The following is a 24,883-nucleotide window of genomic DNA, read 5'->3' on the forward strand; positions in this document are numbered from 1 at the left end:
TGGCATCCAATTAAAAAGGCCTAGCGAGCTGCGTACAAAGCATGCCAACTTTGGTATCATTTGCATAAACCCATCCACATGTGCTTGTGAAAAGAGGCAAGTTAGCTGCATAAGCTGGGGTCAACAGAAAAAGCTGCAGGAGTAAATAAGGATTTACTGTGGAACCCCTCTCAAGCAATTAGGAAAACATGTGCAAGCAGCTCAGCCCCTTCGGCCAAAGGAACATGGTGCTGGGATGCTGCAGGGAACTATCCATCTAGGCAGCCCTGGTGACCGTGCATCCCAGATGGGTGCCATGCTGGGACCCACAGTCCTGCCTGGGTATCATGGCCTCCCCGGCTGTACGGGATGCAGGACAGACCTGCTCAACTCCTACCTGCAAATCCAATTTCTGAGGTGCGGCAAGAAACTATAAAAGGAAGAAGACAACAAACTTAAGTGTGGTGGTGTGTGGGATGGAGAGCTTGTGGCTGTCCAAATGCTGTGATGGGGAGCCGGAGCCCTCTTCACGCTGGTGCCGTTTAACTAACGCCTCCAAGGGCCGCTACCTGCCCTTCCTTGCCCAAGTGGGCTGCCACCCATCCAACCCAATGCGGTAAGAGCTCCCTGCCAGGGCCACCAGCCCCTTCCTTCCCCTTGGTGGCCAGGGCCCTGCTCCAGCCTCCCATAGCGTGGTTCCCCACTCGTCAGCCGGTGTCCAGCGGGCAGGCACTCACCCAAGTTGACGAAGCTCATGACCATGTCGGCCTCAGTGAGGAAGTTGCTGTCCTGCAGGCTGGCCAGGGGCGGCCCCTGGGTGCTGAAGATGGGCTTGTAGGGGTAAGAGAATCCCTCGCCCTCCTCAGCGGCGGCCCCCGCAGCCCCCTCCTCCACGGACATGGCATTGTAAAGGTCCAGCATGAACATGGGGGCCGAGTTGTGCTTGCCGTGGAGGTGGGGCCGCGGCCGGTGCGGCAGGCCGAGGATGGAGAGGATCTCCCGCTGCATCTCGCGGCGCTCGGGGCCGCGCAGCCGCCGGTGGATGAAGCTGGAGTGCACCTCGTTGTCCACCGTGAAGTCGGCGAGGACGCAGCGCAGCCAGAGGGCGGGCGCGGCGGCGCCCAGCACCAGCAGCCAGGAGGCGGGCTGCCCGCGCCCCGCCGCCGGCATCGCGGCTCGGCGGCGGCTGTGGAGGGGCGGCGCGGGGGGCGCGGGGCTGCCCCGCCGCGGGACGCGCCCCACCAGCATGCGCGGAGCGGGCGCGGACGGACGGCGCGGCCCCGCGCTCACTGCGGCGGCCGGCAGCCCCCGCGGAGGCGGCGCAGCCCGCGCATGGCCCGGCGGCGGGGGCTGCCTAACGGCCCCGGCCCATGGACGGAGCGGCGGCGGCCCGAAGCGCTTCCCCCAGCGGCGGCGGCAGCGGGAGCGGTGCGCTGTGCCCGCGTCCCGCAAGCCGCGGCGGAGCCGTGTGAGCAGTGCTGCTCGGCGGAGAGGCAGCGGGAGGTTGTCTCTGGTGGGAGGAGCAGGCTGGAAAACCCAAGCGCTCTCGCTCGCCCGCTCCAAACCGCTTGGGAGAGAAAATCCGTGTAACTGCCTAGAGGAGGAACATCTGATCAGGTTGCTTTGCAGGATGTTTGCGGAGGCTGCTCCGGCTTGGGGGAGAGGCTGAGCCGGTCCCAAGTGCTTAAATTAACGCGAACGTAATTAAGGAGAAGACACCCCAGGAGGGAGGGTGGTTTATGTATAAGGAAGGGGCCCAAATTCCCAGAGGGTGGCGAGATGCGAGTCTGCCCTCAGTCTGCACGAGCAGGCAGGCTGCTTTCCTCCACTTCCACCTTATTTTGAATAAGTGTAGATGGGGAGAGACTGCCCCGGACAAAACCAGCAGCACTGAATTATTTAGGCTGTGATGCTGATACATGAACGCAAGTAGGCACGTATGTCCGTGCGCGCAGAGCCCCGGGTCACTTTTTCCAGCCGGCAGCAAAGCGAGTGAATGCACGAAAAATGCGGGGGGCGGGGGGGGGTTACTACAGAAGAGTTACAAAACCAGCAACTTTTACTGGGATTGGAACCATCAGCCCGTGCACGCGGCTGGTTGTTGCCATCACATTGTCCTGCTCTCTTGCCTCCCCCCTTCCTCCTGCTGTCTGGTACACACCTTTGTGAATACTGTCAACTCTTTAAGGCAGCAACTTAACTCAGTGAGTGTACCATGCACATTAATGGAGCCCCAGTCCTGATTAGTCCAAGTAGATGTCTACTGCAACAGTAAATAACAGTAATAACCTCAGATAACAAATGTAGACTACTGCTTCCCAAATCTTACTTGGAAAGCAAGGGGAAAGCAGGATGGAAGCATTTATCTGGGTCACTGAATTCAGCCTGAGGTAATTTCAGAAACTACATATACATACACTAAGTTTATGCTGGCATTAAGAGTCGTTCCTTAGGCAAAGGAGGAAGAAGAGGGGCAGGGGATAAAGGAGGCCAGCATTGTTTTTTTGGTTAGATGTTCATCTGATGTTCTCAGACCAGCAATATCCAGTACAGTTCAGCACCAGATCCTGCATCTGTGCTGGAAACTGATATTCAGCACTTCTTTTAGCTCTTTTTGCTTAAAATCCTTGTGTGAGCAGCAGATAACTAGTCAGGAAAGCTGCATGGGAAACACGCTTTTACTGTGTTTGCATGCATGCATGTGCACCTCTTAATAACAGGGAAACTGAGGCATGACATCAAAGTGACTCACAGAGCTATTGAAATAGTAGTAGAACCAGCATTAAACTCCTAGCTCAGTCCAAACACATGATTAGAAATGTCTCAAGCTCGGGGAGAGTGGTGGGGGGAAGAGAGGTTGTGAAACCACATCCACCTTGGGTAACATGAGAACACTTGCTAAACTCACTGGTGCTAAAGGGGGTGCTCAGATGCCAGCCCTGTAGTTGCCTTCCCCTTGCTCCCCACCAAGGAAAACACGGGACCTGAGCAGTTGCACTGTGGATGCCCAGTTAAGATCAAACTCCAGCACCTTTTGTGCTTCCTGAGGAGCAGCATTAACTTGCTCTTACCGGGACAAGTATTTGCCTAAATTTCTCTCCTGCCAAAGGTGTGGTTTCTAGATCAATTTAAGCTGATCTAAAGCCAGGCTCCTCCTGAGAGAGATGTTTTCCTCTCATCCCACCCTAGCCTGGACCTTCAGCTGTTCAGCCTCACCCCTCCCCAAGGCCGGTGCTAACGCTTGCAGCCACACACAGGTCAGGAACATGACTTTTAAAAGTAGTCTGTTTTTTTTAACCATTTATGAATTTGGTTTTGCTGAATTAATTTGCTGCTGGGTCAGTGCCTCGTTCTGACTGACTACACTGCGCTGGAACTAGGGAGGCCACAGGAATGTGCAGCTGGGGGCAAGGAGAGGGTGTCTGGGCTGGGCTGCCTTGGGTCGGCTTGAACTGGTGGTGCAAGGGCAGGCAGATGATTCAGTATCCCTCCGCTCTCCCTTTCAGTGGCAGATAAGGTGATTTCACTTTGTTCTTTGCTCCTCGGAGGCAGTTTGTTTTTCCCCAGTTTTGAGTGCTGGTACTTCCTCAAGCAGCAGCAGGGCATGGACAGTGAGATTGAAAACGTGTAAGGAAGAATGGACTGAAGAGTGGGTGTCTGCAGCCTGAATTACCTACACCTGAATAGCTTGTAGCTCACATTTGAAAACTGACTGAATTTCAGTGTCGTGCTTTGGAATGACATCAGTCTTTGAGAGAAAGAAAAGATAGTTTGGGAGGTGTGGATCCTGACTTGTTAACACCTTTGGTAACTGCTGTTGAAGCTGTATGTGATTCTATGATTTTATGTGTTGTTGGAGAAGCACCAGATGAAAAGAAAACCTTAAAACCTCTTGATTTGACAGATTTCTTGAAAAAGTGATGTTTGAATGTGTTTCTTTCTTGGTTTGTCTGTTTAAGTGGTCTGGGGTTGGATACATCCAAGTTTGGGTACATCCGAGTTTAGATACATCCTTATTTATCACAGGATATGTTCTCTTAAAGAGGGAGCAATGCTACAACTGTATCCTGTGCTTTCACAGGAATAGTTGCAAGAGTTTATTCTTTTATAGCAGCTTTTTCTGATGCTGTTCCACCAGGTACAGCATTAAATAAGTATATGGTAGTTTGCAGTGGGGTACCACTTGTGTGTAAACAGCCCAAGAAAAATGCTTAATGAGTGTGTGATAAGGTAGGGAAGCTGTTAAAAAAGAATGTGGTTTTTTTTGAATGTGAGGTGTTCAGCTCTTGACTCCAGCTTGCTTTGGGACACAACAAAGAGCAGCCTTTATTCTGCTGTGTACAGTAAAGGATAGTGCAGCTCAAACTGCAGTGGTTCAGTCCTCTGGGTTTCAGTTTTGGTTACCTTTCAAACAGAAAAGGTACAAACTGGATTGCCTTTCTCATGGACAGTGTCTTTCCCTTTCTTGCCTGCTGTGTAAACCCCGTCCTGCTTCCTGTAGGATCAGTTCCACTCAGGTTGCTGAAATATTGGCACCTTCATGTCATTGTCTTTTTCCTCCTCCTTCCTGGATCAATTAAGAAACCAGTTTTTCCTCTTACTCATCTCTGCCTCTCTTGCCTGTCCTCTCCTTCTTGCAAAGGAAAACTAAATGCTTGTGATGAAGTAATCCCTGTTTGCTGGCACTTGCTGCTTCAGATAACTTATATAAAAAACAAACTCCCAATATTTCTGAGGTTCTATGCAAGCCACATGACCAACTGAGTCAACTTTTTGATCTCTGAGTTTTGTGTGTATGCTCTTACCTGATTTTTTGTTCCAATTCCTGCCACTGTGTTTGTTTGGGTGGAAGTCAGTGTAGTTGGAAGCACATATTTAGGAGATAAAGTGTCTGATTTGAAAACATGAAATGGACAAAAATGTGCAGGTTTGTGCTTGATGAATTTGGATGTGCTGCTGTCATCATCATGGACCCATGGTAAGCACATGCCAGTGGCAGAATTTGGTCATTTGCATTCAATTTTATCAGATGGACACTAGAAAGTGTGGGTTCTGCTCAAAAGCTCCTTTCATGACTTCCTGAAAATCAGACACAAAGCATTTTTTCCTCTTTTCTGCTGAGTCAGTTTCAAGCTCCTCGCCTTCCTACTTTGATGTCCTCTTTTTAACTTTAACCATATTTCTTTTCCATTCTGTTTTGCATCTTCTCTCATTTGTCTTGACCAAAGTGCGAGTCCTAAATTATGGCAAACCTTTTTCTTCTTCCAAATATTCCCACTAAAATAGCATGTGTTTGGGGAATTTTGAACTGTTCCTCTGGGCCCTGTGCATGCAAAGCCCTTATATAACAGAAATAATAGCATTATTATTTGTATAAGACTGTGTAATTAGCTGACATGTTTAACTGTGCTATATTGGATCATTTTTATCAAAAGTTTCTATTCATCTCCTCAGTATTATTAATGAGAACATATTCATGAATGTGAAAGTAATCGCATTATGGGTAAGCCATTAGCTCTAATCCAGGAACTTGAACAGATCTGGATTGAACTGTGCTGGTTTGGACTATACTGATTATATTATAAAAATTAAGTATTGATTCTCATTGCTACCGGTCAGAGGAGAGTCAGAAATGAAATCTGTGGTTTGGGGTTTGAAAGCACCTGGAGATGCTAGTGATAACTGAAATAGAAAATGATCTTTGGGTTTATGAGACGGGACTGCCGTGCTGAACCTAATGTCTGTCAGCTGAGTAAGGTGAATAAAGTTCAGTTCTTCACTGCTCAGCATGTCAAAGGACTTCACTTTCATAGAATCATGGAACGGTTTTGGTTGGAAGAGACTTAAAGATCATCCAGTTCCAACCCCTTGCCCTTTTATAAAACTGGATCTCTGTGGGGATTCCTTATTACTGTTTACTCCAGAGAACGTTAGAAATGAGTTCATATCATTGAAGCATTTGTAGTATTATATTAATTACAAATCTATATGTGGCTTGAATATAGACCTGTGTTATATTTTATACATGTGTGTTTGTATGTAATTGTGTGTTGGTAGGAGCATGTGTATGTGTGCATACTCTGCTATATATTAATAATGCCTTTATGTAAGTAATATATTTCTGTAGCACAGATACATGCACATGAATACTGGTTGATGTGGGACCACTTTTAGGTCCATACATTGCCAGAGCAGCCCAAACAAAACTGAATTTAATTTTGTGCTATTAAATTATTCTGTGCACACTCGATTTGGTTGAAGCTTGTGGCACAAACCCAAGCATTTACTTCATTGGTACCATTGTAATCTGAATATCTGAAATCTTAGGCTTCTATTTGTGGAAAAACTGCACTGAGAATACGTTTACATGTTACTGTTGAGAGCAGATCAAAGTTGTGCTGCAGCGTCTTGGAAATGTGCCTCTGAAAGTCCTCTTAGTTGTAAAGTTTTCTTATAATATACAATCATCTTTACTTATGTAGTCCATCATCAGACATACAGTATTCTTCTTATTAATATATATTTACGTATTGCAGAGTATTTTTTAGTTTTCCGCTGTTGGCATTCACTAAAGGTAGAGATGTTTGGTATTTTTACATTCAGCCATGTACAAAAAGCATATAAAACCTATTTTATTATTTTCAAAGGGAACAACAATAACTGATTCTGACCTATAAAATGCAATGGGACAAATTTGGATGGCTTTACTTTTTCTCTCCAGGCAGGTGCAGAGTAATACCTCAAAAGAACCATTATTTTGAGCCTTTATTCCAATGTGTACATAAATGCTTGCATAACCCTTGCACAGCTGCTGTACAAACTACTCATGCCACAAGTATTAGTAATCCTAACAGGGGAGGTTGCATGGAAAATTGGGGTGTGTATGCTAAACCATATGTACCATGCCCCTGAATCATAAAACTTATGTTGCTGGAGCAAAGAGATCTTTGGAGACGGAGTTTTACAGGTCTGTTGGAAGCAGGATTATATACAACAGCTGCACCCTGCAGTTTCTCTGCTTTTGAGGCTTATCTTGTGCATTTAAATGAGCAGGAAGCAGAATATGGTCCAACATTATCTTAATATGGTCTCAAGCTTCTACTTTTTATTTATATTTCCTTTCCATAGGAACAATTCTTTTAACAGAGTTTATTTTGAATACATAATAGAGCCACTCAAATTGGAAGTTCTGAGCTGCCAGTGTCGAGCTGCGTGGGGCTGCAGAGATACAATGTGCATTTTCGGTCTCTGGTTCTGCCTCTAAAATAACTTTCTTTATATCTGCAGTGATTTATAGCAGCGTTTCTGAACCAGTCTGAAATAAGATGGAAGTTGGAGACTCATTTGATTCTCTAAAGCCCTGGCCACAAAAATCCCTTCCCAAGTTGCACAGAGTAGCATGGTTTGGCCGCAGTTCTCCATGGTTTGAGGAACATCCCAGCTCCCGGTCTGACCGAGGGAGGAGGTTTGCCACATTACAAGCAATCTCCTAGAGCTTTAGCAGCAGAAAATCCTTAATCAGAGGTTTGTGCTGGAGGATTTTAAAATAATGTGAAGGGACTGTTTCCTCTGCTGGTGTAAATTGGCATAGCACCGTATGGGTAGCTGGAGGTATGCTTATTTATACCAGCCAGGGGTCTAACCTGGCACTCTCCCGTGATAGCATATGGAGTGGTTGGTATTCCTGCTGCTCTTTTAGTGGAGGATCCTTTAGTCATAAGTGCAGCCCTGTCAGAGTTTATCTTTCTGAGACTGGGACTTCTAAGTTTTCAGTTGGAAATCTTTTGCTTCCTAAATAGTGCTGAGCTTGCACTGAGTTTGCTTTGTAAAGTGCATCTTTTCAGCATTCATCCAAAGCCTTTTCTGCAGTTGTCTGAGCCCCATAGGCAAATATATACTGTTAGACTATTAAGATAATTTTTCAGTTAAGGCATTGTCAAACTGCTAGTGGGACAATAGAAACAAAACCCCTTTTGTTCTGACTAAACTGTTCCTAATGACCCCCTCTATAAACAGTGGCACCAGTGGAGGTCTCAACAAGGCTCCTCATTGAGACCCCTTTCAAAAGGACAAGCAGAGCAGAACATGGGGCAGAAACTCTCAGAGTTACCGCACTTTGCTCCGCTTTGGTGGTCTGACCACAAGAGCGAATCTGTTTTTGTTGTTCAAGGCACCCAAAAAGAATAATTTAAAAGCATGAATTTCCACAATTAACATCCTATAAAGAGTTCTAAATATTTGGATTGCCGGGAAAAGAGCAGAAGGAAGCAGTTTGTTTGTTTGTTTACTTAAATCAAGGGGCTATAAAATAGACTCTTATGAGTCCCATATAAAAGCTTAAATTTGTTTGAGGAGATTAGTTGTTATCTGTTAAGCTCATATGAAAATAAAAATGTAAAGTCCAAAGAAGTTCAGGTTTTTACGTTACAGTAAGATCCTCACATTTGTTTTGGGGGTTAAAAATCATCTTTATGAATAACGTGTTGTCATGAAACCAGGACATGTGTGTTTGTCACAAGCAAGGGAAAGGTTTCGGTTGTTTAATTTCTAGAGAAATTGGAGATACAGTGACAAACTGAAACCACTAAGGACCAAGCTCTTTTTCTTCCAGATGTAGGACACTCAGTACAGATATGTGTAGTGTAGACAGTGTCCTCATGCAGTTAAGAGCTATGGAGATTATGAATCACTTCCTGATTATTTCTGTCCCTATTTCTGTGTCCTGAGTACATAAGAAGAATAGCACTACAGACCTTCCACTTTAACAAAAACTTATTTCCAGAGCATCTTCATTGTATGTAACAGGGAAATGACAATAGGTCAGGCGGCAGAAGTCCGTAATTTGGATGATTTGGCAATTACACTGACTTTGCAAATAGAAATGCCAGTTTCTTCTGAAAGAAGCTGCAGTTTGTGTTCTAGCATCTGATTTACTAGAGGTATTTCTGACTTAAACCATGGACTGCTGTTTCATTTGGAAGCAGATAGAAGAGATCATGGAAGAAGAGAGAACGTCCATTAAGACAGGAACACATATTCTGAGTGAAGGCTGAATCATGGACAAAAGTAACAGCCACAAGATTCAAAACACCTTCACAAGATGCAGTGGGGGTCTGAGGGCACTTTGCCATTTCTGGGAAGTGCTCAGCAGCTCACAGCTTTGGGCTTTTGTTTCTTGATTACGGATAGTGTCTGCAGCCTGCCTTTGTGGAAGGTATCAGTGTGTCTTGGTAAAAGGAAGGATTTGGGTAAGTGCAGGATGAGGGTCTAGTGCCCTGTGACAGGATACTGAGAAAGAGAAATGTCAAATCTTTAAGAGACTTCCAGTAGAAACAAAAGAATCTTTGTAGAAGGTACTGTTAGCAAGTCTAATGGAAGGAATGGGGACGTAAAATGAATTGAGAGGATTTGCAAGTTGTTTCTAAGCCTTGAGGCAAGAACAAAAAGCTGAGCATTTACTGTTTACTATATTTGGTATGTATGGAAGAGCAGTTTGGACATCAAGGGAGCTAATAAAATGCAGAGCTGAATTAGTCTCTTTGCTGCAAGCTGTGGTGTTGTGCTAGGGATGGAGAAAATGCTTCTGTTAAAGGAAGGTTTGGAGAAGGAGCAGCTGAGACTTGACCTGGCCTTTCCTGAAAACGCCTTTTCAGGGCAGCTTAATCGAGGTCCATAAGCACGTGCCAATGTTCTCCACTGATGTGATTTTATTTTTCTGATTTGTATGCCTGTAAGCATTGCACAGAGTTCTGTAGCTCCAGTTTTCAGGATTAAATATGGTAAGTGTGTAACGTGGTAGCAGGAAGGCACAGTATTAATTTTGTCACATCTTTCCTCAAAAATCCACCTTTGAGGATTTTTTTCACTGAAAATTTCTGGCAGGTGAAAAAAAAACAACAAACCCAACTCACTGCATCAGACTAAAATTTGCTGCCTCAGAGAGTCTGTTTGAGAAGTCCAGGTGGATAAGTTGAAAAAACACTTTCTTTTCTGAATTTATCTACAGACTTTTATGGGAATTAATCTGTCAGGATAAGCAAGCAAATGGATTTCTGTGTTTAATGCTGTATAAACCAGATTTTATTTAATGTTTTGACTAGATACTGTCATGTTTACGGGTCTTATTAGACGTGATAACTGTTAACCATGAAGAACAACAGTGTCAAGGAGGGTAATTTTTTCCTAGTTTTCATGTGATTCCATTAGTATAAAGAAGAGGAAGAAGTAATGACATAAACTTTATATTGACTTTGACTGATGTAAAATTGCTTTCTTTTTGAAGTGATGATTCTGGTTAAACATGAATCTCCTAAGCCAAACTATTCTTCTTCCTGTCTTTCAACCAATCTTGCGATTCTCTTAGATTTTACTAACGTTAGTAGTTATTTATCCCAGTGCAAATAAAAGCGTACTGCAAGCTTTCAACCTATGCTAACAACAGTAGGACACGGGTATATTGGTATAAAGCAGAGAGAGATCTTGAAAACTTTCTGATTCACAGACATTGGCAGCAGCCAGTTCTTTATGTCATATCAGAGCAATTTGTCTTATTTATCTTCTTGAATCCTTGTCAAAGCAGTTTATGGGCCCCAAATGCTTGTGAAGCACACTTTATGTCACGCTTTAAACATCTGTGACATAGGACAATATAGAATGCACAAATCAAATAAATTTTCCCTATGCAAGAACTGAAAGTCTCCGCTCCCCTGAAGGCCAGCAGCTTGGATCAAGTTAGAAGAAATGAATTGACAAGAATGAGACTTGTCCAGAAACGGAAAAAAAAATAATCTTGTATATTAAAAAAAAAAAATTAGGGGTTTTGGCATTTGTTTTAGATTTGTCACAGAATGATTTAAAAAACAAAACTTGAATAGAAAGAATGAGACATCCCAAAATAACCAACATCCAGTGGCTGGGGTATTTACTTGGGCCATATCCAAGTAATGCTTTATGGGATTTGGAGCAGACATAATGTTTTCAACATTATTTTTGTCAGACTCAAATTTGGGTTCTGAAGTGAGTTTAAAAAATGCTCTCTTGGAGTCCTGTCTGTCAGAGGTGCGACTTGGTCACCAGGGTGTTCCATCGCTCCATCTCTCTTAGGCCAAGGGACTTTTGGCTTTTTAAACAAAGGGAACTATCTGTATAGAGAATAGGCAGATATTCTGCTGCGTTTTGGTAAGGTACTTACATAGATCTGGGGAGTTTTCCTTCTTTGGGAGTGAATGAAGTAACATTCACATTTCTGCTCCGTTCTCGTTCTGAAGAGATTTTTCTCATGGAAGTACCTTAACCTGCCTAATTCTATTGCCATGGAAATCAATATAATACTTTAAAAAAAAATATTAGTTTTGCAAGTTGGTGTTTTCTGATGCCAAAAAGCACTTGTAAACCAACCATGGATCTGTCAGTCTAAGCCTTTCATCCTAGTTCCCAGTCCCATTCTGAATGTCATCAAGCTCCACTGGACACACATGTTCAGCTTCTCTTTCTGGTTTAGCCTGTGTTCCTGCCAACCTCCCACTATTTTGTATTCCTTCCTCCCTGCTGTCTGTCTTACACCCAGGCCTGATCCTACCACAAACACACTTCCAAATGTTGTGCACCCTCAGGCATTATTGACTAAGAACTGAGACTTCCAAGTGTTTTAGGGAAATCTAAAGGCATATGTAGAGGTGGAGCACATGTGTTTCAACAGCACATTATCTCTATGCCTCAGCACTCTCGATTCATTCATCAGCATACTTAATTTTAAAGATGTTTACCATTTCTGCAACTGGTTATTGGAAAGTTGATTACTGGGTTAATGGCCCTACTTGAAAACAGTTATCCCATTACTGTAGGTGAAGTCAGTCCAGTTCAGCATGCCTTGTAATAAAGCATTGTTATAGATTATGTATGCAGTCAATGCCTTATTTTCCTAGAAAAATAGAAAGGAAATATATTATGCATCAGATGTTGTATGTGGCTTGCCCAGTTCCCCAGGCAGCTGAATGATATTGAACAATTCTGGGGGTAGTTATGTTTGACGTCACATGTGCCTCTCAGCTCCCTTTCCTTGTACAGATTCTGTATCTGCGATGTTTCACTTTCGACATTCATTTCTGAGCAGTTGAAGTGTCTAGAAGTGGAAATGAATGCCATGCAGAGACAGCAATGCTATCTGAGTAATCTCCAGCCCAGGATTTGGTCTAGCTGGGCTAATTCACCTACTGAGATGCAGAATTTATTAGCTCTGGTGCAAGTTTCTTGTTCTGCTCCTAGCACCTGGTCTAGCTTGTTTTGAGCTAACACAGGTAGTCTGAACAGGTGCTGCACACACTTCCTGTAATTTGGGAAGCACTGGGTGATGCTCTACTTTAGATGAAATATATAAACAAGATCCTCCTGACTTCTGGTCAGTGGAGATCCTATCACACCTCTTAGTCTGGTTCCCTGGGGAAACTACTTACACAATCTTATTATTTGTCTGACCCAGTTTCCAATCTGCAGACACATTTGTTGCAGGTTACACAGATGTCTTGGAGATACTATGTCCTTACCTGTTTTGCAAGCATTAGCACCCAAGTAGGAGAAGGAATCCTCATTAATTCTTCCATTGAGGAAGAAGGGAGAATTCAGCAGGTCTTTGTGCTTGACAACAGCAAGGCATTCAACTGATTTGCACATTTCTCTGATATTCTCTGGTGAAAGCACTGCTGTCTTTAGCTGCCAAATCAAAAAAGTCAAGGGATGGCTGGGGGAAAGATGCCAAGGCATGCTGTGGTACTCCCCAGAGAATAAGATACTGCTTGTTCTTGGGGGGAGACAAGAGGCTGGAAGGATGCAGGGGGCTGGAGGCACTGCAGAGTGAAATGGCAGAGGACAGCCAGGCTTATTCCAATAGGAAGGTGTAAGACGCAACATAAATCCATAAAAAAAAAGCATACTTCATTAGTTCCACTTTTCAGGCAATAATGTGTTAGGAAAATACTGAAGTCTTAATTTTGGAATTTCAAATACATTTACACGCTGATTTAACCCTTATAGAATTCCATGTATTAGATATAGCTGGTATACTGCCTTGCTGTTACACAGCAGGAATCTGCTGTTATTTGACCTGAAAAGATCATTATACTAGCTTTATTTGGTGTGCATTTAATAAAGTCGTAGCTGTTGTGACTATAACTCATGACTCCCATGTCATCCTGCAGTGGTGTAACCAGCGGTTCAGCATTCCAGTAACATCAGTTCAAAGGGAAGCATGAGGGACTCCAATGTATGCCAGAGCACTGTGACTTTTATTACTTCTCCCGCGCTTCTCCGGTAGGAAGATACATTCTCTAGCTGGGGAACTGAGAAGTACAAAGCATCCTTAGACCTTGTAGTGCAAAATGTAAAAAGTGATGTTATCTGCAGAAAGTGGACCTTAGATTCTATCAGCACACATTTAGCATAAAGCATTTCCTATGGTAATGCCTCTCGCTTTCCCAGACTCTTAAAGGCTCCAAGTGGCACACAGGCTGCAGACCTCTTTGTAATGTTAATGAATCATCTTAATGGACTGTTTTAGCAGAAACATTCATCACCTTTTGTACCAGAATGATTTTTTTTTTTTTGTTATACTTACATGGTTAAGTAGGCAATAAATGCCTATCGGACCAACCACTATGGTCTAGTAATCCACCTGCTATAAATCACCAGTGGATTATTATTGTTCTGTTTAATTAACACTCTTAAAGGATTCTGTCTTGGATAGACTTTCACCTTGCACTAAGCAGGCATTAACATTTGAAATAAGAAGTTTGTTTATGTGAAAAGTGTTAATCAGCATGACCTGGAACTGGTAGTGGTGGGGTGGATGAAATATGTGCATGTGTATAGGCCTGTGCGTCCATGGGTGGTGGTTCCCCACAGCAGTTTTCAGTGGAAGCTGAAATCAGACGTGTGGAAAACTTTTTTAAGTCAAGGAAATGATAGTTTCAGTATCATTTGTATGAGGTCTTAAAGATATTTGGCTATATTTGGTTGCAGATAGCAGCTTTAAACAATTCCAGGAGCTAGGAAGATGGTGTTTGTGAGCGTATATTTTGTGTGTAATATGGATTTGTTTGTGGTCTAATTCAGTCTGAAGTGTTTTTTAGAGAACTGGATCAAACTCTCTTCTTTTTCTGCAACAAAATGTGAGAGGGGAAGTCTGATCCTGTTGCTCTTCTGTGAACAATTTTCAGGCTTTACAGCCAGAAAGAGTAAAGGTAAGCAGCAAGAGTTCCTGGGAAAGGCTGGAGGGTCTGTGGGCTTAGATGCTCTTGACAGAACAATCCCTGCAGTTCTTTTGTGAATGGAATTCCCACACTGGGACACAAGCTTGATACAGGATCACTCTCACTACACAAACATTTTTGTACATAGTACAGCTCAATGCTGGTTTTCTTCTCTTGGCAGAATATAAAGATGGCAGGTTCCCCCCCCCCCAATACAATTTAATGCATTTACCAGTAATTTCCTCATCTTTTGTCAGAAGAGAAAGACATTTGAAAAAGACTCTTGTTAAGGCAGTGTTTCCCATCCATGAAATCTTATCCTGCTTTCTTTGATTTTGTTATATTCGTAATACTAGTAGTGCACTTACCAACTGCACGTTCTATGGATACCAACACTAACAGCAGTTATGTGAGATAACCAAGTGCTCAATTTCCATTTGACAGACAGGGCAACTAACACGTAAATGTTCAGAGATTTTCTGAGGTCTTTAAGAGTCACGACTAGTAGCATAGCTCAGGAGACCCTGTTTCTTGTCAACACACAAACCTGGTATGCACATCCCTTTCCTCTTGGCATTTCTGTTAAATTATTTCCTAGTATGGACTCCTGCAAATTAAAGAACAAATAAAACTGCTAAGTGGAACACAAACACACTAAATCTTTTCAATTAAGAAACTGAATCTCCTAGTATAAATTAATTTCCTGAAACAAAACTCCAATTATGTAAGATTAATTCTTTCCTCTGAGATTGCATGGATTTATTGACTAACAAACCCTTCTGTTGCATAAATGGAAATGTGCTATTTAATGTAGTCTGCTGATCATAGGCAAAACCATAGCATTAGCATTTTCACTGTGCAGTTTTGTCTCAGTTGCGTACTAATCTGCCAGGTTTTTATGCTGTTTGGAAAGGTGTGAAATGATTCAGTACCGAACATGTGGGAAATAGCAGAAAACATGAAAGCAGTTTGAACAGATGGGAAATTAAACTCGTAAAGAAATATAAAGATGAGAAATTAAGCTCATAAAGAGTATGCTGTTGTTGCATGAACAACTGCAGTGATTGAAAATAAGAGTATCTTAAGGGCAGGACGGTATTTTGAGAAGGTGTGTGTGCATTGATCTTACAATAGTTTTTTCAAACCATTTAACAGAGATGCACAAAACCCTCACAGTTTCAAGTGTAGGCATGTCCTGAGAAGAATCCTCATTCCCTCTAGACACACCCTGCTAATTAAATCCATCATTGCCTAGCAGTAAGCCCCAGGGTTCAATCTTCTCTAGAGCTCTGTTACTATCCAACATTTTAGCTCATACAGTGGGCAGCCAAGATTTCATGTCGATGCATATAGTAGGACTCCTAGCCAATATTTCCTACAGTTTCCTCCTCTCCATCCCAATCTGGATGTATATAATGGTTTCGGGGTTTTTATGATACGTAAAACGTTAATGTTCCTTTCAGATTACTTTCTTGTATTCTAATGCAATAACCTGTGTGAGGGTGACAAGTTAAACTCTAATAAAATCGGGAATCTGTACTCCATGTAGCTAACTGGCCATGAGAAACTGCAGCAAGGATGGATATTGAATGACTTCTATAGTCCAGCCAGGTTTTATCAGAACAGGTCATCAACCTGTAGGCTGCCCAAACCTGTTCCACTGCTTCCCCATTGATTAAATATCTGGAGGCATTCACACCTATATCAAATTCTCCATAATCTATTTTATCTTAATCACACCCAAGTTCTTTTTCAAGCTAGGGCAAAAAAAAGTTCCCTCCAGTGGTGAGAAAAGATGATATATCTCCTTAATGTACTTCTATACATTGAATTGCCTTGGGGCCAAACTATGATCTCAGATTCCCACGGGCTGAAATATCAGTGGGACTGCAGGGAGTATAAGGGAGGTAAAACCTGCCTGTGTACGCCCAAATGTTAAGGAATTTAAACACTGATTTATTTTTTTTTCTCATTTGATTGCAGAGCTGACAGGTATGGGGGACAAAAGGAACAGAGGGAATGTGTAGCTTCCAGCCAAGTTCAGATGGCCAAAATTCCGTCCAAATCTTGACACCTGTATCATCCAAAACAAGACAAGAGGGTCTTGCCTGGAATTGTCACCTGTTTGTGTCATTCCATTCTTCTTCCTGTGTGTTTGTTCCCACCCTGTTTTCCTGCTCTTACTCTCTGCCCCAGATATCATCCTGCAAACATCCTGGGCACTGTGTTCCCTTCTCCTTGGTTCAGGCTCCTATGTGGTTTTGGTTTTGCTTTTTCCCATTTTCCTGTGAACCTCATTTCTCTCTTTTTTTTACTCCCCCCCACCCCCCCTTTTTTTTTCTTCCCTAGTCCATGACAATAGGAGTCAAGGAGGTGTGGGTATGTTTCTCTCCAACTCTTTTCTTTATCCCACTGGGCAACATGATGTACTGATGCACAAACAATTCAATGAATTCATTACAAAAAGGAGATTAAGCACTTTTTAATTTGCTTGGGTTTTGCTTGTACAAAAAGAACTCATTCCTCACCAAAAATAAATAGCATTCTGTCAAGTACCAATAGCATACAATGGATTTTAAACAAAAATGTAGCATACAGGTAATATACATAACATACATATGTGATAAAATACGTGTGATATAGAAGGTAGGAGATATCTGACACAGTAAGGAACCAGAGGATGTCAATTTTTAGTTTTGCATTATGATTTCCAACTGTAGTCATACTGGGGTGTTGTTTTTGTAGTTGTTGTGGGGGGTTTTGGTTTTGTTTTTCAAAGAATGCCTGAAAAATGAGTAACATTTTTTCCTCATTTTTCAACTGTTCCTTCCACGCTGTAATTTATGGCCATTGCTCCTCGTTCTGTCATACGACACTACCTACCAAGAAGAACTTGGCTATGGCCTCTGTAACTACCATTCAGGCAGAGCTCAGTCCTTGGCCTGTTTCTCCCCAGGCTAAGCAAGCACATCACCTTCAGTCTCTCCATTTAGGGCATGTGCTCTTCACCTTGATTGTCTCAGTAGCCCTCCACTGGACCTCCTCACTGCTTTTGATCTGGGGAGCTAAAACTGGGCACAGTATAATCAGGCCCATCTGTTTGACTGTGTCCTATGTCACTACAGAGTCCCTGTGTGGTTCCACCACTGCTGATTGCCCTTTTGCATGCCAAGTTGTGTGGGGGTACACAGACGTCTGGGAGCATGTTGTGCTCATGCAGTTCAGTGAAAGAAAGGGTTTAAGAACTTCAGCCTTTCCCTCACTGTCATCTTCAGGTCACCTTTCCCATCTCTGCACAAAGACATATTTTTTCCATTACACTTTGCTTTAGAGAAGTTGACTTCTGTGCAGAAGAGTCCATTGACAAAAACGCCATCTCTCTAGTACCACATAGATAAGGGCATGACTAGAAAAAAGGGGAGCATGACAGGTTTTTCTATGGATGAGTAACTTCTGCATCTGTGCCCTGGGGACTGTAAATAGCTAGAATAAATCAATGTAAATATACTATTGCTAATCTTGCCAGTAATGATGTGAGAAAGAATGGAGTACAAATATGAACTTTACATATCGTTAGCACCAATCTGCCTCCCTGCATTTATAGGCAAGGCTTTTACCTAGGAAGTCAGCTGGTAAAACTTGGAGTTTTTTTCTTTTTAGAATGATAATAAAAATAAGCGTTTGTGCTAAACAGAAATATTTCTCAAATATCAAGTCCATTTGGCAATTTTGCAGCTATGAAAACTGAAAAACAGTTCTTGATAATCATTTCTCAAACAGCAGAAAATATTTTTATTAGCATGACTGACCTCAGTATATCATTTAATATATTTATTGCAAGTGCATCATACAAAACATTTCAACGTTTACTTTCAGTTTTAACTCTCCATCAGAAGACTGAATGATGTGTAACACAGAAAAAAATCAAGACTGTTACTGTTGCCCCATAATAGTAGAGAATTAATATTGAATGAGGATGATGACTATATATTCTGCCAGAACTTATCTTGTAAACCAGGCACCGTTTAATTTATGAAGGGAGAAGGTTTGCACTAGGATTGGAAATCAGCTTGAATCTATAAGTACTGGCATTTGCATCATGTAAATTATTGATTTGGTTTTTTTTTCTAATTCTACATTGTCAGTGATTAAATCCATCTGAGTACAGTTTCCTCACTGGTTTGTGTTGCATTGTTTTTATCTCTGCACAAGGAGAATAAGTACAATATGAATGCAAAATAAGTTCCTGAGAGATGCACACTACTGATATCAGAAGTGTTATGAAAACCTTTTGGTCAGGCATCTTTCAGACCTCCAGATTCTGAGTTTGAAGGCTATGCCTTCAAATTTCGAAATACATTTCAGTATTTTGAAATACTGTTACAGCAGAAAAAAATTATGTTTTGATCCATAATTCCGTCTGTTGTTTATACTGAATTCTCCTATTTTGTCCTTTCTTCTGTTTCTTCCAGTTCTATCCTGACAGTTGTCTACTTTGGCTTTCCAACTTCTAGTTATCATTTTCTTCTTATTAGCCACCCTTTTGGTTCTTTCCAGTGTAACAGTGACATGAAAGGATTTAGGTAATAAGCTTGTAATGGATTGCTGCACCAGAATGAAACCTCATTTCTTTTTTCTCAGGGCTCCCTGGGAATCCTTTTGCCTTTTTCTCCCCAAGGAGATTATACAAAATTGTTCTTGTTGCCATTCATTTTGTCAGTATGAGTGGACAATCTGATTCCCATCAGCTCCCATGGGTAGAGCCATGATTCCCAGAAAAAAATACCGTCAGCACAGCGCTTCTTAGAACTGTCAGAATTACTTCCAAATGCCAGGCCAGAAGTGCCTATATTCAGTAGTGGGTCAGTAATCCCAATACAAATCTGTAGGGATCTGGATCCTTCCAGACAACTAATGTGGTGCAATTGTCTTCCTCGGGTTAATTACTCGTATTAACATTTTACTGCTAATATGTGTGAGTCTGAGTATTTATTTTCCTTTGCCAATTCTTTTGTGGGTTTGTTGGCAAAAATGCCTTTGTATAGTTTTGCCTTTCTCTGTCAGAAAATATAATGTATATGAATATATATATGAAATTTTTTTTTAGATTGTAAATCTTTTTAATCAAGAGTTATTGAAAACTGTAGAAACTCAAAATATTTTTAAGGTATCCCAAAGGCAACATTTTGTTTTTCTTACTATTGTTTTTGCAAGTCACAGTATAATATGGTAAATCCAGGTTGCTGGAATCATAGAACATAGAATGGTTTGGGTTGGAAAGGGCCTTACGATCATCCAGTTTCAACCCCCCCGCCATAGGCAGGGACACCTAGCACTAAACCATGTCACCTAAGGCTTTGTCCAGCCTGGCCTTGAACACTACCAGGGATGGAACATTCACAACTTCCTTGGGCAACCCATTCCAGTGCCTCACCCCACTCACAGTAAAGAGCTTCTTCCTTATATCTAACCTGAACTTTACCCTTTGTCCTGTTCTGGAGTCCCTGATGAAGAGGCCCCCTCCAGCATCCTTATAGGCCCCCTTCAGATACTGGAAGGCTGCTCTGAGGTCTCTACACAGCCTTCTCTTTTCCAGGCTGAACAGCCCCAGTTTTTCAGAGTAAATATATAAGATATAATTAATATATAATATATGAAAGCAAATATTCGTTCCAGCAAATGTAGTCTCTATAGAATAAGCATGTTCTAGGGAAATTGACTCATCTCAATAGAATATTAAAAAAAAAAATATTTTAAGTCAAAATGAAGATTTTGATGTCTTGACCATTATAATATGGCTGAAATACCTAGAAAAACATTTAATTAACTTAAAACTTAAAGGAACAGTTCTCTCCTACTTGAATCCTTAAGAGAAGAACCAATATAGTGTAATAGCAGCTGTTCAGCAACACCTATTACTTGCTTACATTACATCACTAATGTGAGGCACCCTGTCGTTAAAATGAGGGTTAGGAATTGGCTTTCCTGATTTGCTTCTTAGCATTCTATAATTTTGCTGAGGATATGATCTCATCCAGCTCTCCACACGAAGCAAGAATCTGGATTGGTGGATGAGCATGTTAGTTTACTTTCCGATGAAGTATCAAACTTTATTAAATGGCTGGAAGAAACCCTTCAACTTAATTTATAGAGAAAGCTTTAAATATTGTTTTCTTAGAACTAATAGATGGATGACAGTTGCAATGCCATTTCTACACCAGTTATTTTGTATTTCTTCTCCTTGACATGTTAGGGTTCCAATCTTGCATTTCTGGCACTCAGAAGTCCTCATGAGTGGATCCAAACATGGAAACATTCCAGCTCAATGCATGAGAGACCCTTTCACATTACAGAGTAGAGGACGTGCAGGAAAACATTGACATAATAAATTAACGGTACATCAGATTTTCAGAAAGGAACTCTCTGGTAACAAGTGCTAGACCTGTCATCCACCTGCTCCTAAGGCACAAACAGCAGTTCTTAACCTAGGAAAGGTACTTCTGAAAGCAATTTATTATTTATTTATTGTTTATTAAAATTAACGTGCTGACACCAAAAAAGCTTGGCTTTTGCAGAAGCGGAATTGTTGTATATTTCTTTGTGGAACTGTTGTATATTTCTTTCTAACAGCATGTATGATGTTATCAGAAGGCTGATGACTGAAATGTGAGATCCGTCAATCAGAGACTACCGCAAGTAATTTTGTTAATATTTTTGCACTGACTTAATTAGATATGGGTTTTTTTAAATGATTTTGTTAAGCTGATGCAATATCCTGTAATGGACGTAGCCTTGCAGATGTAGAGATGTTCTTAGCATGTAAGTAATCATAGTAAATTACGAGAATATATCTTTTATTAGTAAATTAAATAAAGGATCTTAATCAATTGCATCATGATCTGATTGAAAGTTCCATTTCACCACATGCTATATATCAGACAAAAAGTATTCTTCCATTAAAAAACAGAAGCTTTTTCCTTACTACAGATATACATGGACACCATGCATTTATTTGTGTGGGAAAAGAGACCGCAATATCTATTTCTGAATAAACTATCCATAATAGCTCCCTCTGTGGATATTCTAGTCTGGAAAAATTGTGGGTCAGACAGTAAGTTGTTGCAGAATAGCTTATTCTGCAATAGCATTTCCAGTCAATTTTCCAATGTAGAAAAGCCCTTAGTCCCCAGCTACAAACTTCTCCTTGTGCCAGAAGATTTTGTCTTTAGAGAATAGTATAAATTCATTCTATTCAGTTCTTTAATGCCCAAATAGAGGAGATGGTTTACAGCAGTGACATCCAGCTGACACGTTTGAGTTTCCTCTGAGTACAGAGAAAAGAGTGGCCTATAAATATACAGAAAGACTTCGAAAAATGATAGAATGGACTAAAAATATATCCTGGAAAGGCAACGCAGAGAAGACTTCACTGAAGGCCAGTTAATAATCTCGCTACATCCAGAACTACTCATACAACTATTCTGTAAGACATATTTTGGGCTGGATTCATGTTTATATTTGAATCATGATTTTTTCAGAAAAAAGGAGCAAACCAAGATAAGACATCTATGCAATTTTTTGATTTATACTTTTGTTTATTTATGCTTTATACTGAGCCTTAGGACCCTCAAAAGCAAAGGTTGACATTTACCCAAAACTACATCACAGTGCCCCTGGTATTTTTGTGGTGTGGACCAATTAACATTAGTAGCTTAATTAAAATCATCAAATGCATTTTAAAGGATGACATAAAGTTGATGTTAATCTAGGCTTCCAAAAATGAAGGAGTCTGTTAATCAACTGCCCCACCCTTTTTATGATTTATATAGCCCACAGTACTCAGTGTCATAATAGATTCCTACGTCATTCTCTTACTTCATTGTCCCCAGGCATTATTAAATAGTTAATAACAAAGGTCCAAAGTCCATCCCAGGTTTTACCTGTTGGCATAAATCTGGGGCCATGACAGCACTAGTGTAGCAGTCATATAAATGAAAGAACAGATTTTGGCTCAAGTATTTTTAATGTACAGCAGCTGGCATTTTTGGGTTTAAAGAGCAAAATCACACCTGAGTTTTCATGCTTTCTAGGATGTTGCCAACAAAAGGAAAACAGAAAATAAACAAGACATTTTACCTCTTGAAATCCAGAAGAAATGGTGCAGCTGTTTCCAGGACTGCAATGTTCAAGCTGTCACATGAACATGGAATAGAAGACATTCCTGCTTTCCAGTTATGTTTTAGCACAAATGCCTTCCATTTGTTTGTTTCAACATATTTGCCCTTTAATACATTTTTTTAATCAGAATTTTTCCTAATACCATGTTTATTTGATGTTAAGTTAAAACCAGATTTGGATTTTTACACGTATATAGATGTTTACAAATCAATTTGTTAGATGTAGTTACTGTTTCTGTGGTACTTGAGAACTTACCACTGTTGGCATGTGGGTTTGGTCAGATTTTTACCATACAGACAATAAAAGCAGCTGATTTCTGGGAGATGCCAGAGAGAGTGGAGGGAATTGGCTGTAACTCACCCATAGTCCCCTAGACTTATTGTTTATTTAGCTGCTATATAAGCACTTCAGCCCAGATTTTAATGTGATTCCCATTCCTAGCAATGAAAAATGGGGTAATAGGTAAATGATAGGTGTTTATTTCTCTTAGAAATAGACAGGCATTAGGTGCAGAGAGAGGAGCCACATATTTGCCTGACCTCTTTTATTATTCAGCTGCCTTGGGATCTTGATCTAGAAGACAGCAGAGAAAGAGCTTAACATTTTGTCCATAATATATTTATTATTCGTATGTGAGAGACCTGTAGGTTCTTCAAAAGCAAGACTATTTCTTTGTTTTATTTTCAGCAGTCACTTCCACTCACTACAAGAAAGACATGGACGTGTTGGAGCAGGTCCAGAGGAGTGCCACAAAAATGACCAGGGGGCTGGAGGACTGTCCTATGAAGACAGGCTGAGAGAGTTGGGATTGTTCAACATGGAGAAGAGAAGGCAGTGGCGAGACCTTAGAGTGGCCTTTCGATACTTAAAGGGAGATTATAAGAAAGATGGAGACAGGCTCTTTAGTGATAGGACAAGGGGTAATAATTTTAACTAAAAGCAGGTAGATTTAGACTAGATAAAATGAGAAATGTTTTATGATAAGGGCAGGGCAACACTGGAACAAGTTGCCCAGAGAAGCTGTGGCTGCCCCATCCCTGGCAGAGTTCAAGGCCAGGCTGGACAGGGCTTGGAGCAACCTGCTGTAGTGGCAGGGGGTTGGAACTGGATGAGCTTTAAGGTTCCTTCCAACCCAAACCATTCTGTGATTCTATTATACATGGAGTCTTGGATGTTTCAAAATATTTTCTCTATGTTCCCCTACAGCATGCTCACCAAAAGGATAATAAAACTAGTAGAATGCCCAGCTTTCCCTTATAAAATCCCATTCTCATTTTTTGTCTAACTTTGCCAAGCCTTAGAGCTGCTACAACCATTTTTTTTTCATCAGGCTGAACGAGTGTTCTGGCTTAGTGTGAGACCAGTTTAGGAATGAGAAATAGTGGCTAAGATAGTAGTGAGCAAGCTCAAACTTCTCAGCATGTAAAAATTATGTCTTTGAATGTTCAGTCATGTAATGCTGCCTGTTTGCGGGTTAATTATTGTCAATGAACCAGAGTGCATGGGGCATTTATGCTAGTTGGGAAAAGCATTCTTCTATTAAATTTACTTAGTGTTTCTTTGTCTCAAAACCCTGTTTTGCACTGCCACCCAAAATGCATAACTGCCCCTAATGGCATTAGAAAATGTTAGATCTGAAAATCATTGTGACAGAGGTTAGATGAAAGTTACTTTTCCTCTTAAGAAGGGCCTGTTAGAGTTTATTTTTGGCTGAAAGATAAAACACACACAAAAAGGAATGGTAACAAAACCCCACTTCCTCTTAGAGTGATTTGGCTCACCACAGAATAAATATTGTACCGGTGTTTCTCACTCCAGAGCTAGGTAAACTGAAAATATATATTAGTTTGGGGTTTGTTCTTTTCCAACCATGTTAGTTAGAAGGAGATATCCCATTTGAAGTTGTTAGCTGTTAGCAGCGAATGACTTTTCAACTCCTATTTCTCCAGGCTTTGCTCATTAGAAAAAGATCAGTAACTTTTCGTGTAACTGGAAGGTGATAGATCTGGCTCCTATTTCATCCTAACGTATTCACAGTAAAATCTGCTGGCTCACAAAAGGTCTGTCCTTCCGAGGATTGTCCAGATCACAAGCAAGGAAGCTGGAAAGAAATTGAAGCTTGCTGGAACACAGTAGGCATTGTCCCAAGAAGCTCTTAAATGGCCAGTGGGAGATTTTCCCCCTGTTCCTGCTGTAGTTTTCAAGCCTCCATCTGTCTCCTTAACACTCCTACCTGGCCCAAACACCCATGATTGCACAAATCATTGCCTCTTACAGAGGTGTTCCTTTTTTTCAGGCTTCTGAAAGACTGGATTTCAAATGGTATTTGGCATTAATTGAAAATAGGCATATCAGGTCCACTGGCGTGCCTACCAGACTATTAAAAAATTAAGGATGGACCATCATGAGAGAAGTACTTACTATGGCAATCATAAAATCTTAATGTAAAAGACTGCATATGAAAAGAAGAAAAATATTTTCAT

The 24,883-nt window shown here is 41.3% G+C and overlaps 2 protein-coding genes across 5 annotated transcripts in view; one reads left to right on the top strand and one right to left on the bottom strand.

Annotated features, from left to right (window-relative positions):
- Window positions 1–1,227, bottom strand: part of BMP7 (bone morphogenetic protein 7) — a 44,863-nt gene extending 43,636 nt beyond the window's left edge. For both annotated transcript variants that reach the window (XM_057406333.1, XM_057406332.1), the window contains exon 1: window positions 717–1,227. In XM_057406333.1, the coding sequence (XP_057262316.1) occupies window positions 717–1,227 (511 nt within the window). The remainder of the gene's footprint in view (window positions 1–716) is intronic.
- A 163-nt stretch (window positions 1,228–1,390) lies between these two features.
- Window positions 1,391–24,883, top strand: part of SPO11 (SPO11 initiator of meiotic double strand breaks) — a 41,614-nt gene continuing 18,121 nt past the window's right edge. For all 3 annotated transcript variants that reach the window (XM_057406334.1, XM_057406336.1, XM_057406337.1), the window contains exon 1: window positions 1,391–1,596. The gene's annotated coding sequence lies outside the window, so the exon portion shown is untranslated. The remainder of the gene's footprint in view (window positions 1,597–24,883) is intronic.

Source organism: Pezoporus wallicus, unplaced genomic scaffold (genome assembly GCF_028554395.1).
Source record: "Pezoporus wallicus isolate ANWC-B61680 ecotype Strahan unplaced genomic scaffold, APGP_CSIRO_Pwel_v1 contig_6783, whole genome shotgun sequence".
NCBI lineage: Eukaryota > Metazoa > Chordata > Aves > Psittaciformes > Psittacidae > Pezoporus > Pezoporus wallicus.